This window comes from Muntiacus reevesi, chromosome 2 (genome assembly GCF_963930625.1).
Source record: "Muntiacus reevesi chromosome 2, mMunRee1.1, whole genome shotgun sequence".
Taxonomy (NCBI): Eukaryota; Metazoa; Chordata; class Mammalia; order Artiodactyla; family Cervidae; genus Muntiacus; species Muntiacus reevesi.
In genome coordinates this window covers 165,893,309-165,908,357 of record NC_089250.1, presented here as the reverse complement: position 1 = coordinate 165,908,357, position 15,049 = coordinate 165,893,309, and the positions used below count along the sequence as shown (strand labels likewise).

Below are 15,049 nucleotides of genomic sequence, written 5' to 3'. Positions count from 1 at the left end.
CGTCTGAACAAAATTCCCTTGCCAAATTGTTAGGAGAGCGTAAAATCAAACCTGTAAACACTTGTCCCCACCGAGGGGTGGGCGACTCCTGGGGATGTGTCTTCCCAAGCTCAGTTGAGAATTGGTCCCAGGAAGGGTTTGCAAATGTGAGCGGAACAGCTGTTTATCCATGGGAGAGCTAGGTGAGGAAGCCCTGGTGCGGAGTTTGTCCTCGCAAGCGAGGTCTCTGGACGGGCCGGGAGGGGAGTCGGGGCTCTGTGACTGGAGCCTGTGAAGTGCTGGCGAGACCCGTGGGGAGCGAATCCTCCCAATACTGACTTGGTCAGAACTCGTAGCCCCCTGCAGGGCTCAGGGGGCCCTCCTGGTCCCAGGCTCCCCTGATAGACCTCTTGCCCTCTCCAGGACTGGGGTCAGAGAAGCCAGCTCTTGAGTGCCTCCGGGACCTACCCAGCCCATCATTGTCACCCTCCTGCAGCATCTGAGCGCAGTGATCGCATCTGACTGCCAGGAAGACGCTCGGCAGTTTCCCCTTTTAAAGTGAAAAATCTGAGGCTCAGAGAGGTTTGATTCTTCCCCAGCTTCCATAGCAGGACAGGGACCTTGGGCCCGCCTGTCTGACTCCGCCTGTGGTTGGTCACTGTGTCAGGAGGAAGCACCCGTCACAGCGCGGGAATTCAGTAGCGCTGTGAACTGGGGTACGGGAACTCCCACCCAGTGCTGGAAGCCAGGGTCCACGCCAGCAAGAGATGGTCGGGGGGGTGATTCTGGAGCATGAGCCCCAAGCTGCTGTGAGGTTCACCTCCCCAGGTGCGACACTGAGGGCAGGTTGGGGCCCCCCTCCCCAGCCTTCTGGGGACCCCATCACGTGGACGGGCCCGGGCTTTGCACAGCAGAAGGTCGGTGCTGGGTGGCTCCCAGGGCCCTGCAGGCTCTTGCCTGCTCCCGGCTGGTGCCCCGCAAGCGGCTCTGGGACCCACACGTCCCTGCTGCTGAGCCAAGCCCCTCTCCTCCGTACTGTGCTCCCTTCCGGGGGAGTCACCGAAATTAATTCTTCCATGTGATTAAATGGAGTGTCAAATGTTCCTTGGTCCTAAGAGGATTTAAGCTCGGCTCTCAGAAGGGCTCTGACACACATACAAGGGTAAAATTGAGTAGATGGAGAAATAATAAGGGCAGGAGAAGATGAAGCTGGAGGGTAAGGCCAGAACTCAGAGAGGACTCCCCATGGTCCTGTGCCCAAAGGACAGGAAAGGATTGCACGCTGAGCTTCCTAGCCACCACAGTGAAGAGGGAAATGAGATCGCTGTAAGGTTCACATTGCACCTAAGACGGCACCACCGAGTCCATCACTCCAAAGCACCTTTTTCTGAGCAATCAAGGGCTGAATTTCTGCTGCCCTCAACCACATGTCCAAAGAAGTCAGCACTGGCCCGATCTGGGCGGTGTCCTCTCCCCTTCCTGCACCCTCCCATTGACGGGCTGTTCTGCCTTGTGACTGCTTCCTGACTCTCATCTAAAACTGCAGACAAAATCTGTCCCAGGGCCTCGTCCAGTCGAAAATGCTGAGCTCACAGGCGCAGGTTTGGGGCCTGGCTGGGCTGCTTCGGCAGCTGGCTTCCTCCTCAGGGTGTCCACCGCTTTCTTCATCCAACCCTCGGTTGGCATTGCCAAGGGGAAGGGGTGGTTCTGCTCGTTTGAGGGGGTGCTCTGCCTGCGGCTGGGGTGGGGTGAATGCTGTCGTCAGCAGCCCGGCCCGGGCCTGTCCCTTCCCCTCCAGCCACGGTCCTTACAACCTCCCCTCTTCAACCCACCGGCTTCCCTGCTGGAGAGCTTTCTGTGAGATGCTTTTTATTTGAAGGGATAAATATGGCTTTGTGATGGGTTCTAGTGTTTTCCTGTGAACTGGGCTTTGAGCCTGGATTGCTTAAGACATCATTAAGTTTTAAGAAAAAATTATAGCGGAAAAGAGCAGGGTGGGGACGTCCAGCCAGCTGTCGTACTTGGGAAAATGAACTTCCTGGCTGCTCTGGGGCCCGAGGGCAGCACGCTTGGCCTCCAGCCCACCGGACAACAAGCCTGTGAAAAGATGCTTAAGAATCACTTTCCTTTCGGGTTTTAGAGCCCCGTGAAAAACTGCAGTAAACTGAAAGCCTTGTCCCTGTTCTGTCTCCTTCCTGGCCTTAGTGGCTGCCACGGCTAAGAAGCAGGGCGGTGTTTTGTTTTTATGGGCCCTCGGCTCAGGCAGTGCAGTTAGAAAAATAAGCCTGAGTCTGCCAGGCTCTTCAGGGACCTTTAGGGAGAAGGGCACGTTGTCTGTTCCTCAGGGGCCCTGGTGAAGCCAGTCCTTCTGATCAGAGGGGACGAGTCAACCACAGGGGCAGCGACCTGGGCGGGCAGCACCCCTAGGCAGCCCTGCCCTCCTTGTGGTGGGTCCGCTGTGACCCCCGACCTTGACTGGGGGGTTCGCAGAGCAGGCTCGTCCCACTGCTGTTTCCTGTGCTTTGGGAGGAGTGGCCCTTCCGGAATCGAGAAGACTGGTGGGGACCCCTCCGAGGGTCTTCCTGCCCCCGGGGTCCCGCCAGCCCCGCGCGAGCCCGTCAGAGGCGGGCAGCGCTCGGGCCGGGGCATGGGTGCGCAGCGCCTGCCTCTGCCGGACTCCTGGCACCTGTCGGTTCTTTTCTCATCTTTACTTCACTTGTGTTTCTCTCAAACATCCCCTTGTGTCGTGGCTACGGGCACATTTTTAGACCTTGAGAAATACTCAAGCGAAATATACAGTGAGTGGCTTCCTCGGGCGGTCCCCGCCCCACGCCGTGGGCAGCGCCTTCCTAGAAGTCTCCGTGGCTCAGGGGCTCAGCCCCCAGCCAAGAGGAGACCACCAACCTGGGCTGCTCGGCTTCCCCCGCCCGGGGTTGAGGCTCCAGGCGGGGTAGGGCGAGGAGTGGGTGATGGGTTCCTGAACACCCCGGCTTGTGAGCCGGGACCAGAGAGTGGCAGCTGGCACCACGCAGGGGAGCAGGCCCTGGACGCCCACCTCTCAGCCAGCGCCCACCTCCTGCTGCGGGAGCCCTGGTCCCGGGGAAGGGAAGCCGGACCCTGAGCGAGGAGCGGTGGGTGAGCCCGGCAGCTGAGATAGGTGGGGTCACTTGTGGCCTGGGAGCCCCTTTTGTCCTTGAGAAGGTCCCACTGTGGGCGCATCTCCTTGGTTGAGGCTTGGAGGAGCTGCCATCAGGAAGGAGGACGGGGAGGGGTGCAGCCTTCGGACCCCTGGCATCCCCCACACTAACAGCAGGGGCGCCAGAGGCTCCCACGGACGCTGATTGAAAAGGAGGTGTGGCATGTATATACTCCTAGCCTGAAGGGGCAACTGAGGTCATCCCCGCCCCAGGCATAAGCTACCTGGTTACTTGCCCCTCCAGGGACTCTTCCCCCATGTTGGGGGCACCCGGACTGGGAGCCAGTGGGTCTTCGCACCCGGAGACCTGCTGTTCCCCAAGCCCAGAGCCTGCAGCCCTGCCCCCACGCCACATCCCAGACGCTGAGGGACCACCCACGTGAGACTGAGCCTTTGGGGGACAAACAGACCATTGGATCATTTGACCAAAAAGTCAGAAGCGGAGCCACACGTCCTTGGCTGCTTTACACGTGTTTCTTGGTGGCGGGTTTGCTCCTCGGTGGCGCTCAGAGTGGTTTCCTCTGGACCAGTCAGCTGGGAGGGTCTCTTGTGCTCTAAGTGGGTGGTGTCTGCCCCGCCCCCGCCCAAAGCAGTAGGTTCCCAGCAGAGCATCAGGTGCTGTTTCTGGGCGGCGGGGTTCACCAGGCCCACTGGAGGCTCCCTGGGGACTGGGGGGAACCCTGAAGACCTGGGGCATCTAGATGCCAGACAGCCTGCCCTGCCCGTGTGTGCGTGTCTAAGAAAGTGCAAAATGGGCCCGGGTTCATTCTTCAGCTCTTCTGGGCAAAGCGAAAGTGTCTGTCACTTCTTTTTCTCAGCCCCAGTTCCCCGGTGTGGTGTGGACGCTGCCCAGTTCGGGCTACCAGGACGGTTCACCCAGGTGGCTGTAAGGGGTCACTTGAAGCGCCAGCGGTGCTGGTCTTTCTGGTGGTGCAGAAGCTGGCTGCATCAGGTCTCAGTCGTGGCACGCCGGACCTCGTTGCGTCCCGTGGGACCTTTGATGGTGGCACACGGACTCCCGAGTGTGTGGGCTTTGGTAGTCAGGGCGCACGGGCTTAGCTGCTCCGTGGCATGTGGGATCTTAATTCCCTGACCAGGGATCGAACCCATGTCCCCTGCAAGGTGGGTTCTTAACCACTGCACCCCCAGGGAAGTCCCAGGTTATACTGTTTTTTAAACTAGATGGCATGCTTCCCACAAGTCTAGACCTCTGCTTCCAGAAGCTACCCTTGTGTGCACCCTGGGTTCACGTGTCTCCCTAGTGAGCCTTGGGTGGGGTGTGGGCAGTGGCGGGAGCCCTGGAGAGCCCGTGAGCCTCCAGCTCGCCAGCTCTCTGTCCAGCTGTTAACCTGAACTAAGGTGAGATGGCCTGAGAGCATCTCACTCGGAGGCCATGACTCATTAAGATCCATGTTTTATTTAAGAAGCTAATCTACTTATAGGGCCACTCTGTCGCCATCTGGACCGAGCCTACAGCTACCTTTATAGAGGTCACTAAAATCAGGACTGAGGAGTGTCTGCAAACCAGGCCCCCCCGCATCATGGAGCACGCTCAGCCTTCTGGGGAGCCCCTTACTGCGGTTCACCCCCAACATCGCCACTCCTGAGGACTCGGAGGGCCAGATTCCCCATGCTTGTGGCTTTTCCAAAGCCAGGGCGCTGGTTACTACAGTGTATTCACAGCTGCGTAGAGGAACCTGGCTTTGGAAGACCAAGGGCATCCAGGTTGCTGTTGGTCTTTCAGGAAAAGGCTGTGTGTGCAGTGACCACTGGGCTTCCTGCCTGCCCAGTGGTACTGCTCATCCCAGGGCACCCTGTGGGCGGTGTCCACACAGGGATGCTTCAGAGATGACTTGGGTTCTGTGCCCGACCACCCCAGTAAAGTATCACAAAAAAGCTAGTTCATGTTGGAATACAATTGATTAACCATGCTGTGTTAGTTTCAGGGGTACATACCCATGGTCAAGTTATACATACCCATGTACCAATTCTTTTTCAAGTTCTTTTCCCATTCAGCTTATTACACAATATCGAGCAGAGTTCCCCGTGCTTTTCAGCAGGTCCTTGTTGGTTACCTTAAAACATAACCGTGTGTGCGTGTCCATCCCAGACTCCCAATCTACACGGATTTTCTAGTTTCCCTGGTGGCTCAGTCGATAAAGAATCCACCTGCAATGCAGGACACGGGGGTTCAGTCCCTGTGTTGGGAAGATCCCCTGGAGAAGGAAACAGCAACCCACTCTGTTTTCGAAAAAAAGAAAGAAGAAAGTGAAGTCGCTCAGTCGTGTCCGACTCTTTGCAACCCCGGGGACTGTAGCCCGCCAGGCTCCTCCATCCATGGGATTTTCCAGGCAAGAATACTGCAGCAGGTTGCCGTTTCCTCCAGGGGATCTTCCTGACCCAGGGATTGAACCCGGGTCTCCTGCACTATAGGCAAACTCTTTACTATCTGAGCCACCAGGTGTTTTCAGCCCCTACTCTCATTTCAAAAGGCCACCCCAGAATGGGCCTGCCATTGGCCAGGCCTTGCAGACGGGCCCTGGTGAGAGCTGTGGGGCCAGCCTTGCCCATCACTGGGGGAGCCACTCCCTGACAGGGGTGCCCGTGTTGGTGAACCAGTCCCGTCACCAAACCACGCCCCAGCTTGATCCCTGCCTGGGGTGCCTAACCTGGGGAAGTCCATCCTCCACAAGATCTCTTACCTTGATCTGGCCTGGGGATGGCCTCTGGGGGTTCCTGCCGCACTGGCGATGGGTCCCTGCCGGTCAGAGGACACGTGGGCTCTCTCCGCCTTGGCCTTGTCTTGCTGAACACGTCGGTTTGCTGTCTCTGGGTGGCCGATCGCCCCAGAACTGCTGGCTTGCAGGCAGCGGGGCTCTGCCGGAGGTGGACGTCCTGGACAGCCCTCCCCTCCTCAGCCTGATGGCTGGACCCTGGACCTGTGGTCCCGCCTCCCAGTGCTTCCCAGCTCATGGCTGGTCTCAGTTTCACTGGGAATTTGGAAGGCGTGGTGCCCACCCCAGAGGCCCAGCTTGGAATCGGTGCAGCGGCCCCTCTGTCACTCCGGAGGGTTCAGACTGAAGTTCAAGGCCAACCCATTTCCCAGGAGTGGGGAAGTGGACTCCCCATCTTGGGATTGAGGGGGAGCGACAGAGTTACCCTGGGATGGGGCGGGTGTCAGAGGCCACCGGGAGCAGTACCAGGCACAGCTGAGGTCCTGCTGCGAGGAGTTGGGTGCAAACCCAGGCACCTGCCACAGAGCCCAGCCCCACCCTGGGCGGCGGCTCTCTCCCCTTCCTCTCCAGAAGCCCTTCCCCGCCCCCAGCAGAACAGAGGCCCGTCCCAGAGTGACTGGAGGGCTGTGCCTGGCTGGGGGGCCTTTGCATCCTTCCCCTGGGGCCTCCCTACGTCTCCCTGCTTTCTTTCCACACTCACAGTGGTGGTATCACGTGGAGAACACTGACATTCAGTTTCCTTTACCCAATCAAAGAGGGGGACTGGGTGCACTTGGCATGGCCGCAGGTGTCAGCTAGCCTTGCAGGGCGGCCCACGGGGGTCAGCAGGAAGTCTGAGACCAAGACTGCTGGGATTGATTAGCCATGCCTGCCGTGAGCACAGTGGTTGTGTATCTGCATTTGTTGTCCAGGTCTGCTTTCCTCTCCTTCAGCCCTGAGCACACGGCCATTCAGCTCCAGCCTGCATCGAATTGCAAGATGTTTCGATCTTGGTTGCCCTGTATTAGACGAGTGGACTTCCACATCTAGGCCCAGATTGAAACTGATTTTGTGTTTCTGATTTTGTTTTCATTCTTTTTTTTGTTTTGTTTTCATTCTTTTTTTTGTTTTGTTTTCATTCTTATTTTATTTTTTGGCTGTGCCACATGGCTTGTGGCATCTAGGTTCCCCGACCTGGGATTGAACACTGGGTCCTCTCCCGGCAGTGGAATTGCAGAGTTCTAGCCACTGGACTGCCAGGAAATTCCCCACTGTTCTGGATTTTGAAGTATCTTGAGGAAAGCTATTTCTCCTATAAGCCAGATTCTCTGTGCATGTAGAGTTCCCTGAGGAAAGCAGCCATGCCTGCATCCTCACTGGGTCCCTGGAACCAGGCCAGGCTCTCACATGGCAGAGCTTGGTGGTGAGGAATCGGGAAGGAGCGGGGATGGATTGGATCTGAAGGTCCACTTTGGCGAGGGCGGCTGGAAGCCTGTGGACCAGTGTCCACTCCAGTAACTGCCCCTTGCTTCTGCCACTGTGGTTCGAGCAGGTCCCAAAATTGCTCTCAGCCCTCAAGCTGTAGGTGCTCCGTTCCTTGGTCATCGCCTCCATCCCAGGACATTCCTGCTCGGGATCCCAGGCCAGTGAGAAAGGGCTCACTGCCACTTGGGCCAGGTAGGGCCCAGGATGGAGGCTGAGTGCTAGAGCGGGTAGTGTTGCATTGCAAAACTAGGCGTGAAAAGCAAGGCCGCCAAAGAAAAACTGGGTTCTCCGCCGTGCTGGGAGAGCATGTCTGCACTTGACCAAGTTTTCAAAATCAAACTGCAGCCTGGCCACATCTCAGACAGGCCCGGAGAAAGTGGACGCGGCTTCCTGGGCCTGGGAGAGCTGCCCAGGGACACCGCAGAGAAAAGCACTTTTACCAAATGAAAAGGCAGATAGCAGTGTGGGAGCAAAGATGAGATTTCCAAAAGTAACCGCACTCTTTTTTAACCTTAAAATAGCACCAGACTTAGCAACACACATCATTCTGCAAATCTCTGCCTTGCAGCCGCTCTCTGAACCCCCCCTCACCGTCTCCTGCGGCCGTGGTCCCTCCCATGAAAGGCGAGGGGTGCTTCTGCAGGGCAGGCACCTTCTTGGGGTGTTGGGGACAATCACTGCCTTCGCTCACTTTCCTGATCTGCTTTCTGAGTAAGCTCCAACCAACTGCAGAACATTTGTTGTTAACAGTGCAGAACAGTTTTTGTAACGTGGATAAACATGTTTACAAAGCAAGGGAGGCCCGCCCCCCACGAGGCTCCACAGCCTTCTTCCCCAGGCAGGAGGAGTCTGCTGCTCCAGGCTGCGGGTGGACAAGTAGACCCCTCAACATAGCCATGTTTCCGAGTTGAAAGCCGAGTCTCATATAAGGGCTCGTTTCTGTCCCAGGGTCAGCATCTGGTTCCTGCTTGGTCCCATGAGTCAGGAGCTGCACCTCCGGGTCATGGAAATGCTGGCCTGTGAAACATGCTGCTCGTCAGACCTCGGATCTGATTCTGGGTCTGGCCTTCTGGAGATTGGAACTGATGAGCCCAGCCAAGAAGGATTGGGCTGTGCTGGGTTGCGGGAAGTGGCCTTTTAATTGGGGAGCAGCTGCATTTAAGGGATGGAGGGGAGACGCGATCAGATTCTTGCGAATTGGTCTGGGCTAGAGGGCTGCAGGTGTGGGCCTGACGTGTCCCTCCCCGCCCGCTGCAGACCTCTGGGCTCTGCGTGGCCACCTCTCCCCGTTCTCCCCAGGGCCACTTGCACTTGAGGATGGGAGCTGCCTTCTACCTTCCGGGACCCATGTAGGTCCTGGGAGCTGATGACCAGCTGGGGATCGTCTCCCCATCCTCTTGATGAGTTGGGCAGGGCAATGGGTTTTGTCTCGGGTCTTTCTGCAGCCCCGCGCAGGTCTCCGTCGGCTAGCCTTTCCAGGTGCTTGCTCAGGTGTCAGCTGTCAAGACCAGTGGTACTGCGCAGAGAATCCCAGGCAGCAGGGAAGATCTTAGGATGCGCTTGGCATGACTGGCAGGTCCTCTTCCCTCAGGGAGTCCCAGCCCCACCTGTGCGTCCTCAAACGGCAGCCTCACTGTACCTGCCCAACCCCGTCCGTGAGCAGACAGGTGACCCTGCACAGATGTGGCCGTCCACACACCGTGATCGTCATCCATTATCCTGGCCAGCCTGGCTTTGGGGCCTCTGAGGTTGCTGTGGTGTGGGAACATGTCCTAAAATCTGGTCCATTGTTAAAAAGAGGCCTCTCTGCCTGCTGAGTCAGACACGATTATTACAGCCACTATCTTTAGGGTAAAATTGCTCAACTAAAATCCGAAAGCTGCAAAATCACGTCTCAGACAGTTTGGTTCTTGAGTTGCAAGCGACAGAAGCCAACCTTTAGAAAATGATGCAAGGTCCTGTAGGAAGGATGTCCACTGAACTCACGTGGTGTCCAGAAAGGCCAGGAAATACACCACAGGGCCACTCTGTATGGCATGAGCACGTCTTCCCGTTTCTTCGACTGCAGCCCCATCAGCCTGTCGCCTGGGGGAAGGAGCTGGTGCTGTTATCCAGATAAGGTGGCATCAAGGCTGGGGGCCCGAAGTTTACCGACGTCTCCCTGGGGCCCTCCCCTTTCCACCTTGGAATTCACAGAGTCCTTTGAACTCGGCATTCACTGGACCGCTGGTCACTCTTAACAAACCTCCGGCAACTCAGCCTGGTGTGGTCTTTGTTTTCCACTAAGTGTGTCTAATTGCACAATTATTTGTGTGCAGCTGCAGCTCGAAGCAACACCAGGCCCAGGGGCGGACGTCAGAGGCAGCCCCTCGAGCTGGGGCGCTGCGTCCCTGCTTGTGAGGAAGCAAGCCTGAAACCAGCAAGTAATTGACACCAGGGGAGTCGGCTGAGCTCTCTCTGCCCTGCAGTCTTAATGCTGGACGAGCTGTTGAAAGTGCACTGATAGGCTTTCCGAGGTGTGTCCAGGTGCAGCTGGAATTATTGTGAAATGGGTGGAGTGAGTTCATCAACGGGAAGGGAGACTGGAGAAGGGCAATGGTCAGTCTGATTTGAGGGCCGCCAGGACCCTCTGATCCCCATCTTCAGGTGCTTTCTTGGCCTCTGCTGGTTCTTTGGTGCCATGGGAAGCGCCCCTTGTCATTCCCTTAGCTCGTCTCCTTGGCTATAAAGTTAGGGATAAGATCAACACTGAATGATTCCTGTCAGTCTTGGAATTTGTGGGGTTTCAGCAGTGAATCTTAGTTGGCAGCCCATTTTGATTTTAAATCACAAGCCTGTCTTTATTGACTTCTCATTAAACATTGTGCCTTGCATTTCTCCCCTCAGTTCCCCTGACGTTAGCCGGAATAGGGCTCCTTCCTCCCTCCAGCCTCTGAGCCAGCCCGAGTCGGTACCCCATTTTCCACAGAAGTCATGTTCATTGAGTCAGTGATGCCATCCAACCATCTCATCCTCTGTCATCCTCTTCTCCTCCCATCTTCACTCTCTCCGAGCATCAGGGTCTTTTCAGATGAGTCAGTTCTTTGTATCAGGTGGCCAAAGTATTGGAGTTTCAACTTCAGCATCAGTCCTTCCAATGAATATTCAGGACTCATTTCCTTTAGGATGGATGGGTTGGATCTCCTTGCAGTCCAAGGGACTCTCAAGGGTCTTCTTCAACACCACAGTTCAAAAGCATCAATTCTTTGGCATTCAGCTTTCTTTACAGTCCAACTCTCACATCCATACATGACTACTGGAAAAACCATAGCCTTGACTAGATGGACCTTTGTTGGCAAAGTAACATCTCTGCTTTTTAATATGCTGTCTAGATTGGTCATAACTTTTCTTCCAAGGAGTAAGCATCTTTTAATTTCATACAGTTAAAAATGTTTCAGGTTGCCAGAAGCACTGGAGAAATGTCTCAGTTAATGTGAGGTGAGATGTAAAGTCTAATTGCAACTTCATCTTCCAGGCATTTCTTTGGTTCTTCTTGGGTACCTCAGCAAGACTGTAGAGACAGTGGGTTCTGGGCACAGTGGCTTGAAATTAACTGGATTCTGAGTCATGCAGCTTGATGAGTCCCATCTGGAACTGAAGGAGCACTGTCTATCCAGCGCGGCCCCTTTGTAGAAGCCGACCTTGGCAGTGACCTGGATAAGCCGTCTTGTCCTCAGTGCTGGGGGCCTCGTGTGGCCCCTGCACTTCATCCAGAACACCTGTGAATCTCGCCCCCTCCCACCTGCCAGCCAGCCATCCCCCCTCAGCATCCTTCCCCAGCCTTTGCACCTGAGCCTTGGGGTCCCCCTTGCATCTCTGACTCTTGCCTTAACCATAGAGAGCTTGAAGCCACTATCCGAGCCTCAGGCTTCAGGAAGCCCATGGGTCTTGTGCGTTCTGCATGCCCAGCCTGAACGAGGGCAAAGGGTGGGTTTCGCCAAAGAGAATGACGACCCAAGTCAGGGAGGGAGGCAATCGCTAGGCAACCCGGAGTTTGTTTCCCAGGTAACGGGATGCATGCACTGATGCTGCGGATGGACACGTTGCGGCAATGGCCCCTCAGCCTCTCCAGATGCCTGCCTGGTGCCCACTGTCGTTTTCCCATGTGGTGACTTTTTAATTAACCGCTTGGATCTCTAGTCGTGATCGTGAACTTTACAAATGTTGTCTGGTTAACCCTCCTGACAGCACCCCCCCATCCCCCCTGGAGTGAAGTCGGGGTGTTTCTTCACCCAGTGGGAGGGAACAGCCTGGGCCAAGTGAGCACGTTGGCCCACAAGGAGGTCCTCCAGGAGCCCAGCCTTGGGCTTCGTAGGAGGTGTTGGGGGCGGGGAGAAGCTGGAGGAAGAGAATGGGTCCTTTCGGGCTTGCTTGTCTCGCCGTCTCACCTCTCAGGGTGGGTGTAGACCCCATGTTGGCACCGGCCGCCCCCCGCTTTCAGCAGCTTGCAACTTGCTCTTTTTCCCGGTCTGCAGACAGGAGACAGGTGCCGTCTCAAGGGTGAAAGGAGGTGTGGGGCACCCGATGACATCCCTGCTCCCACTTCTCCCTCTGTGGGGTGGTCAGGAGTCCTGTCTGCAGATGTCACTCTTGGTCTTTGGGGTGTGTTCTCCCCATCTGCACACAGCACCTCGGCTCTCACGGAGCTTTCTGTTGGGCAAAGTTCATGGGATGTGCGCCAACCCCCCCAACAGGCAGCCGGCCTCAGTGCTGCAGGTTGAGAGCTGGGGACCCTATCCCCACTCGGGAACTCAGCTTCACTTGGCCGCCCCACTTCAGGGGTCCATGTCCCCAGGAGGCGGTAGGGGTCTGGCTGCCACTTGTGGGCCAGGATGGACCTTGATCATTCGTGAGCCCCAGCCCGGCACTGCCGAGAGGTGGCCCGCTGCCTCCCCCACCACCTCGGCCACCCCGGCTTGTTCTCTCCAGGCCAGAACAAAAGGCTTTTGTCTGGTTGAGTTCAAAGAGACGATTGTCCCCCGAGGCTGCAGCTGTGGCGTGGGAGCGCCGTCCGGGACTCCTCCAGGTCGTTTGGGCGCTGGGGGGCCGCCCTCCCCCACCCTGCGCCTCACTGAGGGGCACGTGGCCGGCCAGATCCTGAGCCGTGGTGGCCGAGGAGGGGCCCCACCCGTGGCCGTCTCATGACCGCCGGGAGGCTGAGGCCCCGTGGGTGAGCACGTCAGTGGCTCCTGCTTCGGCCTTTGGGAGCCTGAGCTAGCCCAGTGCCGAAGAGGATACATAAACTCTGTGCTCAGCCTGGCCCTGGTGCAGTGGCCATCGTCAGCTTATCTGAACATCTGAGAACCTCAGATGTGCGGAAAGCTGTCTTGTGACTTGTAATCTGTGACACCAGCTGACTAGCACTGTGGTCCTTTGAGAAGATTCATTCGTCAAGTCGCTGGCAGGCCACCTGCGCCCCCCACCACCACACACACACACTCACACACACGCGCACACGTGCACACACACACACGCACACACTTGTGATTTGCTAAGAAAACAGGACTGGCCCTGCCCTGGCCACCTGGTGCAGTTCCTCCTGAAGCCCAGGGGTGGGTCATGGTGATTTAACATAGTGAAGGTGGCTCAGTCCTGTCCGACTGTCTCCAACCCCATGGACTATACAGTCCATGGAATTCTCCAGGCCAGAACACAGGAGTGGGTACCTTTCTCTTCTCCAGGGGATCTTCCCAACCCAGGGATCGAACTCAGGTCTCCCGCATTGTGGGCAGATCCTTTACCAGCTGAGCCACCAGGGAAGCCCAAGAATACTGGAGTGGGTAGCCTACCCCTCCTCTAGAGGATCTTCCCAACCCAGGAATGGAACCGGGGTCTCCTGCATTGCAGGTGGATTCTTTACCAGCTGAGCTATCAGGGAAGCCCAAGAAGGTGATTTAACAGGGAGGCCAAAAATCCAGGACCTTCCAGTGAAGGGAACAGTTTGGTCGTAGAGAGAGGATGAATTGCCCTGAGCTGGTGTGTGTGCCCCTGATGACGGGGCCCCACGGCGGAGGGCAGAGCAGTCCTCCGTCGTTTGGGTTGGAGGCATGGCGCCCCTGGAGAATGTGGACTTAGGCAGCGTGCAGGCAGGCCTGCTTCCCTCACCAGCTGCAGGGCCCAGCTTCCTTTGTCTCCATTGGAAGCATTGGCACATGACAACAGCTCTGGCTGGTCTAGGCAGCTGATTTGCTCTGTGGTCCTTCGGGAAGATTCATTCGTCAAGTCCCCAGCAGGCCACCTGCACACCACCCCCCACACCACAACACACACACACACACACACCCCAACACCCCCCTACGCACACCCCAACACACACACACATACACCCCCCTACACAGACACACCCCAACACACACACACTTCCCCACCCCCTCAGACTGGCATCCTCTCCTCACCTGGGCCAGGTGAGAGGGTCTATGGGCACAGGCGGCATGTCTCCCATGCTTTCCTCCAGGAAGCGCTGACAGGATGTTGTTCAGTCACTCAGTTGTGTCCAACTCTTTGCAACCCCATGGACTGCAGCACACCAGGCTCCTCTGTCGTCTGCTGTCTCCCAGAGTTTGTTCAGGTTCATGTCCATCGAGTCGGTGATGCCATCGAATCGATGATGCCATCCAACCATCTCATCCTCTCTCATCCCCTTCTCTTGCCTTCAGTCTTTCCCAGCATCAGGCTCTTTTCCAATGAGTCGGCTCTCCGCATCAGGTGACCAAAGGCTTGGACCTTCAGCTTCATCCCACAGGATGCTGGCACTCTAACGTGTCCCTCTTGTTTCACTTTAGCGCATGTCGCACGTGTTTAGAAGGGCAGAGGGGCCAAGTGAAGTCTGCTCTACCTGGGCTAGACCCCTGGATGTCCCGAAGGTCTCTGGGTCTTGGGGGTTTAGGGTCAGCCGGGCTGTCCCTGGTGGCAGCAGCGGGTGTGGACTTGACCCAGATCCACATGGTGGTAGAGTTGGCCACATGCGGTCCCTTATGGGGGCATCTTAGCTCCTCTGTCAAAACAAGCTGCACAGATGTTCCTTCTCTGTCTCCTGGGCTGGTCCCAGAATCCTCCCAGGAGGGAGGCACCTCCCTGGGCGCCCCCACCACAGCTGGGGGAGCCCCGGCCACTTGGCACACACACCCTGTCCCCTCCCTCCCCCCAGGTATCCGCCCCCAGATCATGAACGGCCCCCTGCACCCCCGCCCCCTGGTGGCGCTGCTCGACGGCAGAGACTGCACCGTGGAGATGCCCATCCTGAAGGACCTGGCCACCGTGGCCTTCTGCGACGCACAGTCCACCCAGGAGATCCACGAGAAGGTGGGCCCCTCCCCATCCTGCCCGCCTAGCTGGGGGTCCCCTCCCCAGATCAGGTGGCAGCAGCTGGCACTCAGCAAACACCCCTGCCAGGTCCCCCTTCTTTCCACACTGGTTCCTGCTGGCCCGTCCCTCAACCACCTCCCTAAGCACGCCCCCTCCACCCATTCCCTGGCATCACCCAGAGTCATCAGCAGGCCCCCAGAGCCCCACCAGGGCCCTCTCCCCTAGGGGGGGATGCTGTGGACACCCAGGCCGCATCCTCGCTGGTCGTCTTCCTGCCAGAATTCAAGGGTGATGGAGGCCTCCAACCCACGCTTTGCTCGCCCCATCACAG

The 15,049-nt window shown here is 57.3% G+C and overlaps 1 protein-coding gene across 8 annotated transcripts in view; it reads left to right on the top strand.

Moving 5' to 3' along the window:
- Positions 1–15,049, top strand: part of CTBP2 (C-terminal binding protein 2) — a 168,682-nt gene that overhangs the window by 142,305 nt on the left and 11,328 nt on the right. For all 8 annotated transcript variants that reach the window (XM_065923519.1, XM_065923513.1, XM_065923514.1 and 5 more), the window contains one exon: positions 14,561–14,715. In XM_065923519.1, coding sequence (XP_065779591.1) covers positions 14,561–14,715 — 155 coding nt within the window. The remainder of the gene's footprint in view (positions 1–14,560; positions 14,716–15,049) is intronic.